At 34.4% G+C, this 17,003-nt stretch overlaps 1 protein-coding gene across 7 annotated transcripts in view; it reads right to left on the bottom strand.

Annotated features, from left to right (window-relative positions):
* LOC118197123 (uncharacterized) overlaps positions 1-17,003 on the bottom strand; it is a 466,504-nt gene that overhangs the window by 350,352 nt on the left and 99,149 nt on the right. For all 7 annotated transcript variants that reach the window (XM_085807503.1, XM_085807502.1, XM_085807499.1 and 4 more), the window contains exon 2: positions 8,668-8,729. In XM_085807503.1, coding sequence (XP_085663629.1) covers positions 8,668-8,729 — 62 coding nt within the window. The remainder of the gene's footprint in view (positions 1-8,667; positions 8,730-17,003) is intronic.

Below are 17,003 nucleotides of genomic sequence, written 5' to 3'. Positions count from 1 at the left end.
CATCACCCCCCACCCCCCGGTTGCTAAATCCAGACCAAAGTTGCTAGGTTGTTCGGTTACCTGCACCTGTTTCCTTATGTGGGGAAGGATTTCCGGTTGAAAATCTACTATTTCCTTTTTAGGCTCAACATCCACAGATTGAAAGTGGACATCACCGTGCTAGAACCATTTACTGAAAAATTAAAGACTGAAAAATTAAAAAGCTAAAAAGCTCAGTCCCCCCCCCGGGGAAGACATAAAGCAAAACACCATAAATTACTTCTGTGTAAAGTTTAGAATACCACCAAGACCTCGATGCGATGCGCAATCGCTTAAAATAATACTATTAATAATTTAATCTTACATCCAAGGCTTCGCAAAATAAATGATTACCAAGTAATATTTAAGAAAAACGATAGCTTTGTATGACGAATGTTGGCAGCTTAAGAAGAACTCATTATAAAAAATATTCAATATTCAATTAATCAAGAGAGTTGCAAGAAAAGTACCTAGCTAATATAAAATAAAAACTTATTAAAATAAACAACAAAAAAAAAATAATTTCTACTATTTACAGTTAATTAAAAATATAAATTCTTTCAATAACATGCTAGTTGATCTGGCTAGTAAATTCAAAATTTGAAGAAGAAACAAAATTAGCTTCCATTAGAAACACAAAGGTGAAATCTTATCTGCAGGTTTCCATGAGAAACGCGCATTTGTTTCAATTTATGGAACAGGATAAAATTTGCTATTGTATTCAGTTTCACTTAACTCATGCGATGCCGAACATAGGAAGAAATACAAAGTTTCCTTCGATAAGTACAGTGATGAGTTAAAAGTAGTGGCATATTCGATACTTTATAAACAAGTAGTGATAAATATTTGCAGGTACAACAAATTATTTACTTTCAGAACAAAGGCTATATATGCATAATCAGTTCACGTACACATAGGCAATATAGATATATTACAAAAACTTGACATTTTTATTTTTAATAAAGTAAAACTCCAATAAGTCGAAAAGCACTTATAAAAGAATTTTCGATTGCTGAGAATTCTTTGAAGCTCCTTTTCAGTTCGTACATACCGAAGTTCGACTGTATATCATCAGCAAGTTAAAATGGTATCTTAGTTATAAAAATAAAAAACAGTATATTGCTACATAAGAATATAACACTAAAATTATAAATATTTGGTAGTGAATCACTAATTGTCAAATCTTAATTTAACTGGCACTGAATGCATTCATTTTTGCGTAGTTTCAGAAGAAACTTTTCCTGTTCTTCGACGTTTTTAAATGGTCCGTAAACAATATTTAATGTTTATCATTCTACCATCAAGTTCTTCAAATAAATGTTTTAAAGAGTCTACATCAGAGGTCGCACCTGGTGGTACCATGGTTATCTGAGGTTGAAGAATAGCCACACCGTTAGAGACGAGATCGAACTCCAGCCGTAAACGTTTGCGGCTGTTATCTCTTTGCAAAGTAAAGATATTTGAAATCTGTAGAGACAGAAGTGCTTTTCTCATGGTGGTGGTGAGGAACAAGAGGGTACAAAGCTTTCGGATTTCATCCCCACGCACATTTTCCATCAAAATTGGAATGAAACGTAGTGCACAGACTTGATGTGCTTTAATTAAATAATCCGAGTCAAAGCAGAAGATTCAGCAGATGCAGCAAACGATACAAAAGTCATAGCTGAACAATGTGAGCTCATGTTTCTAGTCACTATTCTGTTGAAACTACAAAATCACCATCTAAATACAAGTTCATTAGCACTTAGCTAGAAACCGTTCTTAAGAATATTAAAATATCCCATTTTACAATACATGTATAAGGAGTTAAAGAATAATCTTTTCATGTGCTCTTGCAGTGTGGTGGTCAGCACCACACCAGCAGACTGCAACAGCTTGGAGAGAGCATTTAGATTCAACTTAAAAACCCAGGTCCATTTGAGAAAATATTGCATTTTCAAGTACCTTTGCCTACTAAAACTCTTAGTGTCTCTACAGTGGTGACTGAACGAAAGTTGTGGACAATAGTCATCAACTTGGGTTGGTTGATGTTTATTTGTTTGAATAAGGCAAAGCACAAGACGGTTATCTGCCTTCTTGGGGGGGGTGTCTTTCAAAAGGAAATTAAGTCGTATTTACTTTAAACAGAGAGAAAACCACGGAAACACCCATGCAGCTAGACCGTTTGTCACAGTTGGAACGGGTCGAATTACCAGTGATCAGCGGTCCTATCCAATCGGCCACTAGTGAGCACTGTTGCCAGGATCCCGTGAACGCCTAACGGTCGTATTTCGTCTCTTCCCCACGAGACACTGTGTCGGAACATACCACAAGAAGGGAACATTCTCGGTAACATTCTTCGTATGCCGTTGTGTGTTATCCGCTTTGGCGGTAATTCCAAGATTAATATTATGTACCACAAGAAGGGAAAGTCACGAATATTACGCGGCAAGACAGACGAACATTTATGATTTTAAATTTATGATTTAAAATGATTTAAAATTTAAATTAAAAGTATAAATAACTATTTACTTGTGCGTATTGTAAATAAAGTGCTGTCCGGATCTATGTATGTTTATGTAAATGTTAATTACGAAAAGAATCCACAATACGATGAAACCTCACCAACTTTATTGATCGACTGGGGGATTGCCTTTCGTCTCAGTCAACTTTTAAGCAAGGTGATGTAATTATTTAAAAATATTCTCCTATGTGCTCTTCAGTGTAGTCGTTAGGAAATCAGTCTGGTAATCTATCTAAACATCCGACTTTGATTCCTGGCAAGGGCAAACTCAATTTCTCAAGAATTTTCTCTCTCTAAACTCAAAACGCCTCAATACATTGAATACAAATTTAACCTCCAACCACAATTCCACTATCACCCCAAACTTTATTCTAACTTGAAATTCATCTCTTGCAGCTCTGTTCTAGACTTTCTCCTAAATAAATTTTTACCATTATTGACAATGAAACTAAATATACATCAGTCTCACCTAAAAAAACGTCAGATGAAAAAGCGTTGCCTTAATTTAATGGTCTTTTACGAGAAAGTTTTCCCAATTAATTTTACTTATGCCGGACCAATTAATCTCCCCCCATCTCAATTAATTTTACTTATGCAGACTTCCTATCGTACAGTCTTACACTATCACAGCATAGTGGAAGATTTTGCGGGTAGTGAATTTCACGATGTAACCCCTAACATAAATCTTCAGTTAGCATTACTGCAACTTCACTTTGAAGAGCCTTTTCACTTTTTCCTCACTGAGTGGACTACCTTTCGTTTTCTTTGGAGATTAAATTTTGTGGATGACCTTAGTCTGGTTTATCTTTCAAGCGGTGATCACGTGTTTTTAGTGCTTAATCATATTTCCTAAGTTAACCGACAGTTTTTCTGAGCTACTTTTCTAATTTCTGCACATGATTTGCTACGACTATGGAAACATATGTTTTTCTTTTTTTCTGTTCCGACTGCAGCACATCTTCTAGCGATTTCGTTAATGATAAGAGAGAGATTAAAGTAACAGTTGTCTTTATAAGGTATTTATCACGTGTTCTTAGCATGCCTTCGTAGTGTGGTGGTCTGCCTGCTGGGCGCGTATTTTAGAGGTCCGTAGTTCGATTCCCGGCGAAAACGTTGCTCATTTTTCATCTCTCCTGCTTCCAAAAAAAAAAAAAAAATACCTAATGTCTCTACAGTGGCGTGGATACAGGTCTCTACAGGGTGGTGGATGATGATTCCCCACACCCAGGATTTGACGATTGGGTCCCCTAAAAACCCCAGTCGTCCTTTAAAAGGGGGAGTATATAAGGTATTTCTCCCACCTTCTTAGCATGCCTTCGTAGCGTAGTGGTCTGCACGCTGGGCGCGTTTTCCCAGAGGTCCGTGGTTCGATTCCCGGCAAGGGCGTTTCTCATTTTTCATGACTTCTGCTTTAAAAAATATATCTAATGTCTCTACATCCTATCCGGATAAGCATATAAGAAACGTAGCGTACTGTAAAGCTACCATAATGATCGCCACTATATCATGTATATGCTATTTATTTCCTAAGTTTCCGACAGCGAAAAATATATAGTCTTCTCATTCAACGTTCTTACGTGACATGCAATGTCACGCATTGTCTTTATGCGAAAAGTTCACAGGCTTACGTTAACGTAATACACCTATTAAAATTTATACAGATACCCACAAAAAATCACTTGCCTACCAATAATTTTGTCTACTACAGTAAGTATTCAGAACAGCTTAAAAACTAAGGTTATATGTGAGCAGAGAACAGATCTCTTCAATAACTCGAATCTAAGTACTTCAGTCAACTCGAATCTAAGTTAACTCCAGTCAATTGATAAAACTTATGCCAAGTCATAGTTAGGAAGATACTTTTGATACTTTATAATTAAATGAAATATGTAAGGTTTTTTTAATAGTTGTGCATGAAAATTAAAGAACTTGTTTCAGAAGAAAATTCTTGGTTGTAACTTACTTCTGTTTCACCTATTGGCTTCCAAAATTTTTTGTTAACTTCGATGAAGTCGAGTTTACATCAGCTTCCAAATTTGTCAATCGAAACTTTTTCTTTCTAAATTTTTTCTCCTCATTTAAAAATAAATAAATAAACAACCGAACGCTCATTTTGCTGATGCTTCTCTGTTGCCAATTGCATTAAATACTATAAAAACAGACTTTTTTTTCTAAAATAAGATCGAGTAAAAATAATTACTCAGGATTATTACATGGTCTACATTTTTATTCACGTTTTAAACTAAATCTTACTTTAGAAATCTAATAAAATATATTAAAACTCAAAGCGTAAAATTATATAAAATTATAAATGAGGAAACTGAGTTTCAGTATTAAAAAGATTGTTCACTTTTTCTGCTTGTGAGTAAACAATCGTGATATTATATAAAATTACTATCCATAATCAGCTAGTAGACCTCAATTAAAAGTATTTTCGAAATACATTGAACCCTCTCACGACAGTTAACACTTCTGAAACTTCCAACCACTTCTGAAAGAGACCGGTACTTCTGAAAAGCAAGTAAGGAAAAGTACTAAGCATTTTTCTCTTATAGAAACACCCTCCGAAACGAGACCCTCGAATCTGCATTAAGATGGCAAGCAAAATAACTGATTTGTCAATCAACTTAAAATATTTTTTGTATAAGTAAACCAAGGGTTGCGCGTTCAATTCTTAGAACAATTTCCATTTTTAAAGAAATAACAATTAATCATTTCTGAGTCATTACTTGCATATTTTCTCAAACAAGCATAATTCAATGTTTGTGTTACAAAACTTCTTAAAGGATCCATAATATTTCTACGCTAGTTACATAGACTTTTTTCATTTCCTATCTATGCAGCTGGTAAAGTATAACAATTTAACGTTCAAGAGTAGCCAAGGCAGTTCAGCTGTTTTTGATGTTATTGCAATAAGTCGTGTTTATTTCGAAATTGATCGGCCAATGCAAGACGCATGCGATATTTTTAATTTTTATATTTCGTAAATCTTACCTTAAATTAAGATGCCAAAAAAAAAAAAAAAAAAAAAAAAAAAAGGATCAAAGGCCTTAAAATTAGAAGCATGATTAAAAGTTACTGAAGATACTGCCGGAGGCCTAGAATAAATGAACTTACCCCTTCTCCCCAAAAAAAGAACGAGAGATAGTTCATAGTAATAAGATGATCAATTTATTTTAGTAATTTCAAACTATTTTAGAAAAGGAAATTATCAATCAAAAGAGAAAATCAAGCAAGCAGACTTCATTAGAGGAATATTTTAATAAGCAATCGGTGTGAAATTACAAATTTATAACGCAAAATTTAAAATGCAAGGTTTCTGTAAACAAATTAAAATAGTTAATTCCTAAATTAAAATAGTTAATTCCTAATTTAAAATGAATAATAATAAGACGATTGATTTAAGTAGGTCTGCGTGTTTTAGAAAAGAAACTGATTAACATCCCCCCCCAAAAAAATCAAGAGGCAGATTACATTGGATGAATACATTCATAAAGAGTGAGAGTTTCTGAAACTACCAAATGAGAGTTATTATGTAAGTGTTTTTTGCTTTTCATATAGTATCTGTTTTTCGTATTTAAAAATATTATCCATTCAAAAAATTTCAAAAACTAAGAATAAAATCATCTTTTGAATTTTTATCTTTAATTCGTAATTTTATTCATAAAACGGTATTAGTAAGCTGACATACCGTATTACTAATTCAATCTTTTTTTGTCACAGACTCTGACAATTTTGATTTTTTTAAATCCCAAATGTAAACTGGGAAGTGATAATCTCCGATAATCATCCTTTTCAAGATGACCTCTTCCAAAGAACGAGAAGCCCAGTCATCTGGAACTACGGATAATGAAGCGGGTTCACTCTAACTCACAACTTTAAAAATCAATTAATTCCGCAGAAATTTCTTGCAAAAAAAAAAGAAAATGATGAATACCAAAAAGTTATGCATGTAACATCATAAAAAAAATAAAAGAAAAATAAAAAAAAAAAAGAAAAGAAAAGAAAAAAATACCACAGCAACCACATACACATATAAACAACGAAGTGCATATCTCTCATAGGCCTGAGTTTCAAAACCAAAACCAAATATATATATATATATATATATATACATATTTCTATGGACAGAAAGGTTGTTCTTTTGAGCGATTGAAATAACGGAAAGAAAGATTTAAAGTAATAGAACGCATCAGGTTACGTGGCTTTTCAGCAATAACAATGGGATGGTATTCAATATAAATTCCATGCTGCACGCAATCCACTTTCAAACTCAAATTCCATAAATAAAAGGAATGCAAATCCATTGGAGATTTCCAGTCATACGATCTCGAGGACAAAGATTGCATGTCTTTGTCCTATTTTATTTTTATTTTATTTTTAAACTTGTCTTCTGAAATGAAAATGGGATGGTATAGGTAATATTTATGAATGGCTGCTTATATGGTTGCTTATGTATATATAAAGAAACTGAGAAGGCAAGTCTGTCAAATTCTTTTACCAAATGATTATATTTTCAAAAGTACATTCATAAAAAATACGGTAAATCACCATCTTACTGATAAGTATTTGCCTTCTAGTCTTCAATTTTCTATCTTGTTCTACCTGTAAACTCAAGGACTTTGTTTTGTTTAACGGGATTTAGGACCTATGTGGGAGTGGTGTTGGAACACCAGGGTGCCTTGGTCGAAGGCCGTACCCCTGATCGAACAAGAAACTGAGCTTTTCTTAATCATGTCAAAAATAAACAGATAAATAATTTGAATCATAATTTAATTTAGATACAAGAACTATGTTCAATAAGCTTGCCTAAATCCAAAAGATACAGATTGAGTAACGCAATTTAGTACGCAATTAGCAACAGCCAAAGAACAAAAGTAGCTGAACGCTGACAGTTTGGCTTTTGAGTTCAATTTTAGGCGAATCAGACAAGCTGTATTCCCCGCATATGGCGAAAATATTAATGAATTTTCTTAGAAAGTCATCCATAAGTACATTATTCCATTATACTGAACAGGCTTTGATATAGTTTCCTATTATCACATTTATATATAACTTTAATCACAATTACTGAAAGCTAGCAACCAAGCCGAAGAAAAAATAAACGAGATTTTAAACTTTAAAATAACTGCAGTAAAAAATAATCTCACTTCATAAACGGAGAATAAAGTTAACGTTAATCTGTCTCATTTTGCAAATATATTACTTATTAAGTCATCTCGTTTTGAAGAATATAAGAGAAAATGTTGAAAATAACAGCGGTTACTTTCATGTATGATCTACTTCTATGTATGTATTACTCGTCATTGGTGACGCTTCTGGGTACGTGGTTAACAGCCAAAATAAGCTGCTACATTTCAGAGAGAGATAGTTCAAGATGTCCTTTATTCGAAACATTTTGAACACTGCAATGTAGAGAATGATAAATATATTTTAATTTATATATTAGATGGATAATGCTAAATATAAATGGGAAATTATATAAATTCGCATTTATATTTGTGCCGATTTATGCATAGGTTATGCATATTCGAATTTATATACCTATGCATTTATGTAAGTGATCCAGCCACTCCTGTCGAGTTTTATTAAGGAAAAAACAAAACATTTTATGACGGAACATGGCAGTGGAACAAATACCCTTTAATATGTCAGAGTGTCTCTATCGTTACAATAAAAGATATCACGCCTTTGATGTTTTCCGAATCCGACACACACGAAAATATTTTTGGCACGTGGGTCTTAAAATGAAAACAAAGGATGTGTAATCTCTGAGCATCTTTGCGCAGAGAAGCACTAAAGTTTGTTGCGATAGCAAGGATCACTGTTACGACACTCAAATAGAGCGCGGGACAAAACTGAAGGGCAGGTGAACCTGTTTCAGTCACCCAGGTCACATTATTTAACGATTGCATCGGCACGCCCTTCGTGTCTCCGACGGCGCACGCCTTCCTCGCATGCAATATCGAAAACAAAGAAGGACAAATAGTCATCATGACTGTTCCGCATTCATCAACAAGAATAAGAACACTAAAAAGGTATGCAGTACACAGAGCACGTGCGTCATAGGTTATCAGATAAGCAGTCAATTTATTTGTGATAATAATAATAAGATAGAAGAAAGATTTAAAAAAAAAAAAACTCACCTTCTTCAGATGCTTGTTGAGCCATTTCGTGAAAGTTTTCTTCTGTATGGCATCTCTCTCATCTGAAAATTTGAAAAGAGATTTCCACATGTTTGAAAGGGGTGACGACAAGCGGCACACTGAGAAGCAAAAACTACGCACACAAACACCGCGTGAAACGAGCGTTGGTGAACTCGTTATTCCAGTGATCTCCTTTTCGATGCATTGCAAAAGTATCTCAATGAATTCATTAGTTTCATTAGCTCTCGAAAACTTCTACAACACAATTCGGTGCTTTTCACGTGTTTCTTCACTTCCTATTCCAATTTCACGAGTTACAGTTAGTTAGTGACCTTCTCTATGAGTTACGGATTGTGATATAAAGCGAAGCGTGTTACAATAGTACGAGTTCATGGTCGCTGCCGGTGATCCCTAAACGATGAATGGTCTGCCAACTACATCCGATAGGAGGCTCTCGAAAAAGATGCTAACAGCGGGGATTACTATGCTGAACAACAAAAACGTAAGCTATATTTATCTATAAGATATCGTTGAAATGCTTGCTCTAATAAGTACGCGTATTTCAACTTTCAACTAGCTAATTGCTGTAATAGGAAAATATTGATTTTCCCGGTAACAACACAAAATGGAAAAAAAAAAAAAAGTATGTACGCGACATCGGTGTGTGAGGGAGGGAACTGTTGGACAAATGTTCTCGAACTGTTCGAAATGTTCAAACTGTTGAGAGCGACTTTGGACTCTACTTTAGCAACGATAATATATTTCTGATGAAAACAGATCCCGCCTCTAGATGACAGAGAAACTCCTTTCCAGACTTTTTTCGATTTGTATTAACTTCCTCCCTTACAGATGGCAACTCTGTTTTGACAGTCGAACGTTCTTTCCTCCCTTTAACCCCTGCCTTAATGACAGCGTTAAACGATCGAATGGTCTAACACCTCTACATGAGAAAGATCTGGGACAATGATGTTACAAAAGATAAAACATGCCTTAAGTTAGAATAGAAATCTAAATGCTATGAGAAGAAACGGAACCCTTCCTACCCAGTTTCCGTAATATATATATAAACATGACACAAATGTATTCTCGGAAAGTGTTCTTGATTCACTAGACGTATTCGATTTAAATAATCGCTAAACACATGATAGCAACAAAATTATAAATGCAATAAATGAATCTTAAAACAAATATCTAACAAAGAATTTACATCAAATCGATTAAATTCAGTATCTTAAAAGAAAATTAAATTTAGAATCCATTACGCTCTTTATTGCTCGATTAAAAATGATGGCAAGAGGTAATGAAAGAAAGCCACAAAATTTGGCTCTTCCAATTTTAAAAACAACAAAATTAAACTCTTAAACAGGATTTTCTCTTCGCCAGAATCAAAAAGAATTTCAAAATACAACTATAATATATATATATATATATATATATATATATATATATATATATAGTTCTTTCTTTCAATAAAATTATCTCATTAAAAAGCATTAGAAAATTTTTCTCAATAATCCACCCTTTGTCCTCGTCGTAACGTTTCCAAATTGGAAGAAAATAAATTCATTATTGAATAACTGAGCAAAAATAATATACTTATACGATTGGAGAGGGAAAATTCCACAGTTTTTAACACTAACACAAAATGCATTCTTTCTGAAATTTATGAAATATGTTAAATTCTAAAACAGCGTAGCATCGAAACTGACCAATGGCTAATGGATTAAATACTGAACACGATACAGTATCAATGACCCACAGCAGAGCCAATATAATGGAAAAGATTAATTTTTTTAAGAACTTATAGCTTTTCTCTACAGGTTCATTGCCAGTCGCTAAAAAAAAGTAAATGTTATGAACTAATGAGGTTTCGATCTAAATATCAGAAATATACAGGATATTTGAAAATAATGGCTACAGGTTTTATTTTCTTAACTGCTGATACTTGACATGTACATCCAGTTGCAAGGCTTCTCAAAATAACGCAAAGTCTTTACTTAAAATAGTCTGAACATTGTGGTTGGTACGGTAAACACAATGTCTAGCTTTTCCATACGCCTCCCGAAGAGAAAAATTTCCAGTTCTGAGAGATGGGACCACAAGCATAAACAGGCATGCATCATTCAGCCTGATTTCTTGACAAAATATAATAAATGAGTGCGATATGGGGCAGAGTAACATCCTATGAGTTCTCAGATGGTACCTCATCCAGCATTCTGACACCCTTTTGCTAGACTAGTCAAAGTTTAAAAAAAGTGAAGATAAAGTTGATATAAGATTCCTTTACATCTATCCTTTTACATTCTTTTACATGCAGATTTTCTCGAGGATTACAAGAAAGAATTTACTGATTTAAATGATTTTTTATTGCCTATCACTAAATAAAACTGAAGGCAAAGCTGCAAAAGCAAACGCTGCTCGTTTCGACAATTTATCGTTTTGTATTGGATAAAACACCACCAGTTAGTGAATTTTGCATCTGACCCCTGAAAATACTAAATACGTATATTCTACGAATGTGTCACGTAACGGTATGGAATGTTTTATAGTTAATTTATTAAATCATAATTAATATTTTACTAGCTAGAACTTTCTCTTAGCACAGGTCATGCCAAAAAAGTTATATTTGCAGAAAACCCTCCCACCCATAGTTGCGACAGGAGTTTCTATAAAAATGTATACCAGATTTTCATAATTCTGCAACTGGAAATATACGTGCGGGATCAACATATAACGAAATAAAGTCTGAAGTCCCTAGTAAATGCATTATATTTAAGAAAAGGGTTAAATAAAATGCAATGTCAGTAATCATTAAAAATATATAAATATAAGCAGTTAATCGTAATTTAAAATTTAGGTAGTAATATCTATAACCGATAAAAAAATCACTGTTGAATTATGAAAACCATGTTACAAAAATAAACTTTAAACTTGTAGCTATATATCATATGTTCCCATGGAAAAACAAGAGCGGATGTTACTCTTTTGCTCTTCTACACTCCTTCTTCTTGGAGTTTCTACTGGAACGGGTTCAAAGTATGAAAGTTAAGATGACATAATAGGGGGAAAATCTTGATTAAAACAAATAATATAATAACTTAAGTGCGGTAATCGAAATTCCACTGAGCGAATACAAAAAACAATAGAAATAATTACAATGATAATATTGAACAATAGGAATCTAACAAGCGTAAATTTGAAAAAAGATATATACATTACTAATGCACATAAATACGCGCTAAGTATCATTACATATATATACTTGCATATTGATAAGGAAGGTATAAAATGCCGAAAAGAGGAAATTTATGGGGACGGAACTACCTCTAGACGAATATTATTTTTAATGATTATTTGAAATATTACATTCTAATTAATTATAATTAGCGGTTTAAATTCACTCAGTGGCAGTTTCAGAAAAACGACTAGCTTAAGATTAGATCGCACTACCCTCTTCAGAAAGACGTTACCTAATTTAACACAGTTTCATTCATGCAAATTTGTTTTTATTATTCACAGAGCATAATCATGCTTGTTTTACTTCCAATTAAGGAATCCTCCCTCCCATTCTGGGTGATGAGATAACCCAAATTAATGTGATTTTACTTCTTATATTGGGTGAAAGCATTATAGCATTATATTAGTGCTTCTGGTACTGGATGAAGATTTCTTATATTGGGTGCATTTACTTGTTATATTGGCATATAAGAAAAAATGTTACTTCTATATCAAAGCATCTATTTTATGTATCTATATACACTGACTACTAATAAGTATTTGGACACCTGTGATAGAAAAGAAAAACTAACTTTATTCAAAATCAATAGTTGGTAGAGCCTCCACGAGAGGTAATTATAGCTTGGACCCTCCGGGGCATACTTTCCACAAGTCTTTGTATGACAGCTAGTGGTATTTTCTTCCACTCGGCTTGGAGAAGACATAGAAGTTCCTTCACCGATTTTGCACGGGTAGTGCACCTCTGAATTCGGCAATGCAACTCGTCCCAGAGGTTCTCGATAGGGTTCAGGTCTGGACTCTGGGCAAGCCAGTCCATTCGATGAACTCCATTGGCACCATACCAAGCCTTGGTTAACGTCGAAACATGACAACTGGCATTGTCGTCCTGAAAGTAACAGGGGTCCAACCCGTAAAACTGCCACAACGTAGGAAGCACATTGTCATCCAAAATAGTGCAGTAAGCATCGGAGTTGAGTTTACCATGAATGGGGACCAAGGGTCCCAGCTCATACCAGGAGAAACACCCCCAGACCATAATTCCACCTCCGCCGAACTTGACTGTTGGCACAATGCATACTGGCAGAAGACGTTCTCCAGGTAGACGCCAGACCCAGACCCTGCCATCCGAACGGTAAAGGGTGAACCTTGATTCGTCACTCCAAAGAACTCGTTTCCACTGATCTACGGTCCAATTTCGATGTGCTTTGCCCCTCATTAACCGAGCAGCGCGGTTGGACTTTGTGATCAAAGGCTTATGGGCAGCAGCACGACCATGAAAACCAAGAAGATGTGCTGCCTTACGGATGGTATTCATTGAAACAATACTCCCGGATGCCTGTTGAAACTCCTCGCGGATGAGGGCCATCAGTTGGGAGCGGTTCTTCCGAATTTTTCTGGACAGCACTCGTCGGTCTCTATCTCCCAGTTTCGTTGGTCTGCCGACTCGGAGAACATTCCGACAATCACCGCTCACCTTCCACTTCTTAATCACATAGGCCACTGTCGATTTTGGGTACTTCAGATTGCTAGATATGTCCCTTAAGGATCGGCCACATTTGTGATACCCGATAACTATACCTTTCTCAAAATCAGAGAGCTCCGAACTGCGAGGCATCTTGCATGCTACTAAAGCCGATGCTGTTTCCTACACGATATATACCGGCGGAGTCCGGGACGTACCTTAGAACCGCAGATATCGTCATTTGCATAGGTGTCCAAATACTTATTGGTAGTCAGTGTATTATATTTATATATCTATCTATTTATATTTAGATAGCTACATATCTATTTATATATCTGTATCTACCTATCCACATCTAAATGCCACACATACATACATAACCAGACAACTTTTTTTTATGAAACAATTAAGTAAATGTATTCAAACAGTAGTGAACATTTTCATGTTCTCATGCAATCTGCGCCCACCAGCGGCCGAGCGGTAAAGTCATTGAACGCTAGTAGTTGGGGTTCGAATACGGGCGGGCTGCAAGGGCGTTTTTATGGTTCTATCCATGTGTAACGTATATGTAAGCCATTTTCCATTAGAAAATTCTCCACAAAGGCATCCATACCCTTAAGCAGATAGCCCTCGAGTGCTCTGTCACAATTAAGTAAATCAAACCAACTTATGCAATCTGCAATAGCTGGCAATAAAATGTAGGCAATCTAGATTAGAAATTTCATCCCATATCGAAATTACCATCTATCAAAATTTCTTTAGCGTATTCGACGTGATTGAAAACTAGCTCAGACTCTTTTGCATTTCGCTTCTCACTCTCTATTCCGGGTTCAAGACTAAAACTAAATCCGAGAATATAAGTTAGAGTAATTTTTGCTCCGAACTAGATAAACAGCTCCTTTTTTTCTCTTCCACGCATTTTCCTTAAAGAGCTGAACGTCGTTTGTATTGAAATTACTTCAAATGAAAGGGGCATTAGTATTCGCAGAATTTCGTAAAACAAGTCAGTCTACGAAGAATATAATAAAGAAAACAAAAATACGTACGGCTGATTCAGATGATGCCATATTTTTTTAGCTGTTATCCATAATAGTTTGTAATTTAATTGCACATAATACGAAACATATAAATATTTCACAATAAAAAAAAAAGTTTTAACCGACGTTTTTAGAGTTTGAACTCATTGACACTGTTTAAGTTCTCTTGTAAATACTGATACTTAACGCCCTTTATTTAGTTTCTTAATTTCTAATGATGTTTGTTTTCCCGTAATTTACAATCCCCCCAGTTTAATCATGGAGGTAGGAAGTAAGATGGAGTAGCCCTAAGCAGGTTTCTCCCATACTCTGCTCCGAAGCACCGGCGATCCCTACGTGGTGACCAAAACATTGGGTCATTTACCATTAAGTTCAATAGGTTTTGACGCGATCGGATGTTAATATTTTGTAATTACGTCGTAAATATGCATATAAATGTATATATTTTCTTTTTCTACAATACTTCAGAGTCCTAAGTATAGGAAAACAACATATTTTTAAACAACATTTCATTCTGAACGGAATTAAATGCTATACTTTTCACAGAACAGTTTTCTCAGAATGGTTTAATTTGAATGAAATATTTTCGCAAGTTTTCGTTTATTACATTAAAAAAAATTTAAGATAATTCCATTTTATTTGGTTAAGGTACAAAAATTAAGATCAAAGTTTATTGTATTATTAATAATAAAATTATGCATTATTTCTTTTCTATTTATAGATCTTCTTCCTAAAATACTTTCTTAAATATGACATGATTTTCTGGCTTCTGAGGCATCTTTTAAATCGAAAAATATAAGTCAATTTATAATTAATGCTCTATTCGGTTCATTTTAAATTAGAGAATTATTAGAAATTGGCGAAATACTTTACATAGTACTTAACTTTATCTGAACATTTCTGAAAGGGAATAAAATAAGGATTTTATTTTTAATTAACCCAAATAAGTAAAACGTGTAAGCCCAAAGTGATTATTTTTCAGATATATAAAATTAAAACGATGAGTTTAAAATGAGCAGCAATAAAGCCACTCCTCTAAAAAATTTTAAAAGATACATGTTACAATAATATATGGATGTGAAAAAAATGTATTTTATTTAAAACATTTTGGCATTTGGAACATAAAATAAAAGTAGCGAATACTCTATCAAGGGTATCGAAAGAAGTATACAATTTTAAAGGTACCGTAAGGTATTTTTCATTCTTTAAGCATAACATTTTTGTTAAAATCTATATTTTTGTAGTTCAACAGCTTAGAATTTTATAAAACAAATTCATAATCAAAATTGCTGTTGTTAGTAATCGAAAAGTAACAAAGATGTGATTTCTGCGTAAATGTCACTAAACTATACAAATCCATCACACTATGAATGTTTCTTTCATGCGAAAGTATCCCTTTTTCGATTTGTATCGAACTGTCATCTGTCGAAATACTATCGGAACACTGTCAAGCGAGCTTCTGAATGTAAACAAAGAACACTCCATCTGGTGACCGAAGCTTCGAAGCAGTGCTTCACTTTTAGTGCCGGTTGGCCACTCCTTCCTTTCTTACCTCCATGAGTTTAATTCAGACTGTTTTTTTTTCGGGGGGGGGAGCCGCTTCTCATACCGTTTTATTTTATTTAATTAGCGTAACTAAATCAACTTATTCTCGATATTAAATTGATTTAAAATACTAGTAAATTCCTAACAATATTTATTTGTTAACAAAAATACAGGCTATTCCTCTTTCCTGTGTGTTTTTAACTAATCGTGATCTTAATTTAAGAGTATGCGTCGTCCCCAGTATTGACCCCGTAAATCGAGAGTTGTCAGTATCACTGTGTAATAATAAAATTATCAATTTATAAAAAAACCCTGTTCTAAAATGTTAAATTTAGAAATTAGTTCATTTCTCTGAAGGGAGAATACTACATTTTTACAACGATTCCTTATTAGAAGATTCTGAGATTTGGAGAAAAAATTTCATTTTGCTGTGAAGCTATGAGAGTTATCAAGCAAAGTCTGGGTAGGAAAAGGACTAATTACTTTCATCCATTAAAGTAATGCAGAGCGAACTGTTTTCCGTAAGGCAGAGATACCTTCATGAAGAACTTTCTAAGGGTCTCTTTCATGTTATTTACACACGAGGAAAATCACAGAAACTCATTTCGAACTATTTCTTTTACAGTCGAGCTTTATGCAGCGCTTTTAAGAAACAGAAATATTCCCACCTTATAAGTGCTCTATGGCGTAGCATGCACGCAATGGTCAGCACATTTTTACAGTTTCTGTCCATCACCTATTACAATCGACATTTGACGTTGACAGTATCCTCGCTCTTTCCACTATGAATGGCCACCGAGGACTCCAGACCTTAACTACTTATAATTTTTGTTACGGGTGATTTGAAGTTACCAAGTTTACAGAGATCAGCCAGTGTTACTGGCCACACAGAAAATTATTTGCCATCGTGTAACAGGAATTACAAAGGAACCCCCTTTGATGCTGTGCAGAGTGTCATGCCACATATGAGGTCATTCTCGTGAAAGACGGCCGTCACATTGAACATTCGTAATCTTCGCGGCGTTGAGAATTGCGAATGAACTTCTGACATAAAT

This window comes from Stegodyphus dumicola, chromosome X1 (genome assembly GCF_044657685.1).
Source record: "Stegodyphus dumicola isolate Sdum_Otavi_A_Nest chromosome X1, ASM4465768v1".
Classification (NCBI taxonomy): Eukaryota; Metazoa; Arthropoda; class Arachnida; order Araneae; family Eresidae; genus Stegodyphus; species Stegodyphus dumicola.
The sequence above is the reverse complement of the archived record's forward strand: the minus strand, read 5'-3'. Positions and strand labels throughout refer to the sequence as shown.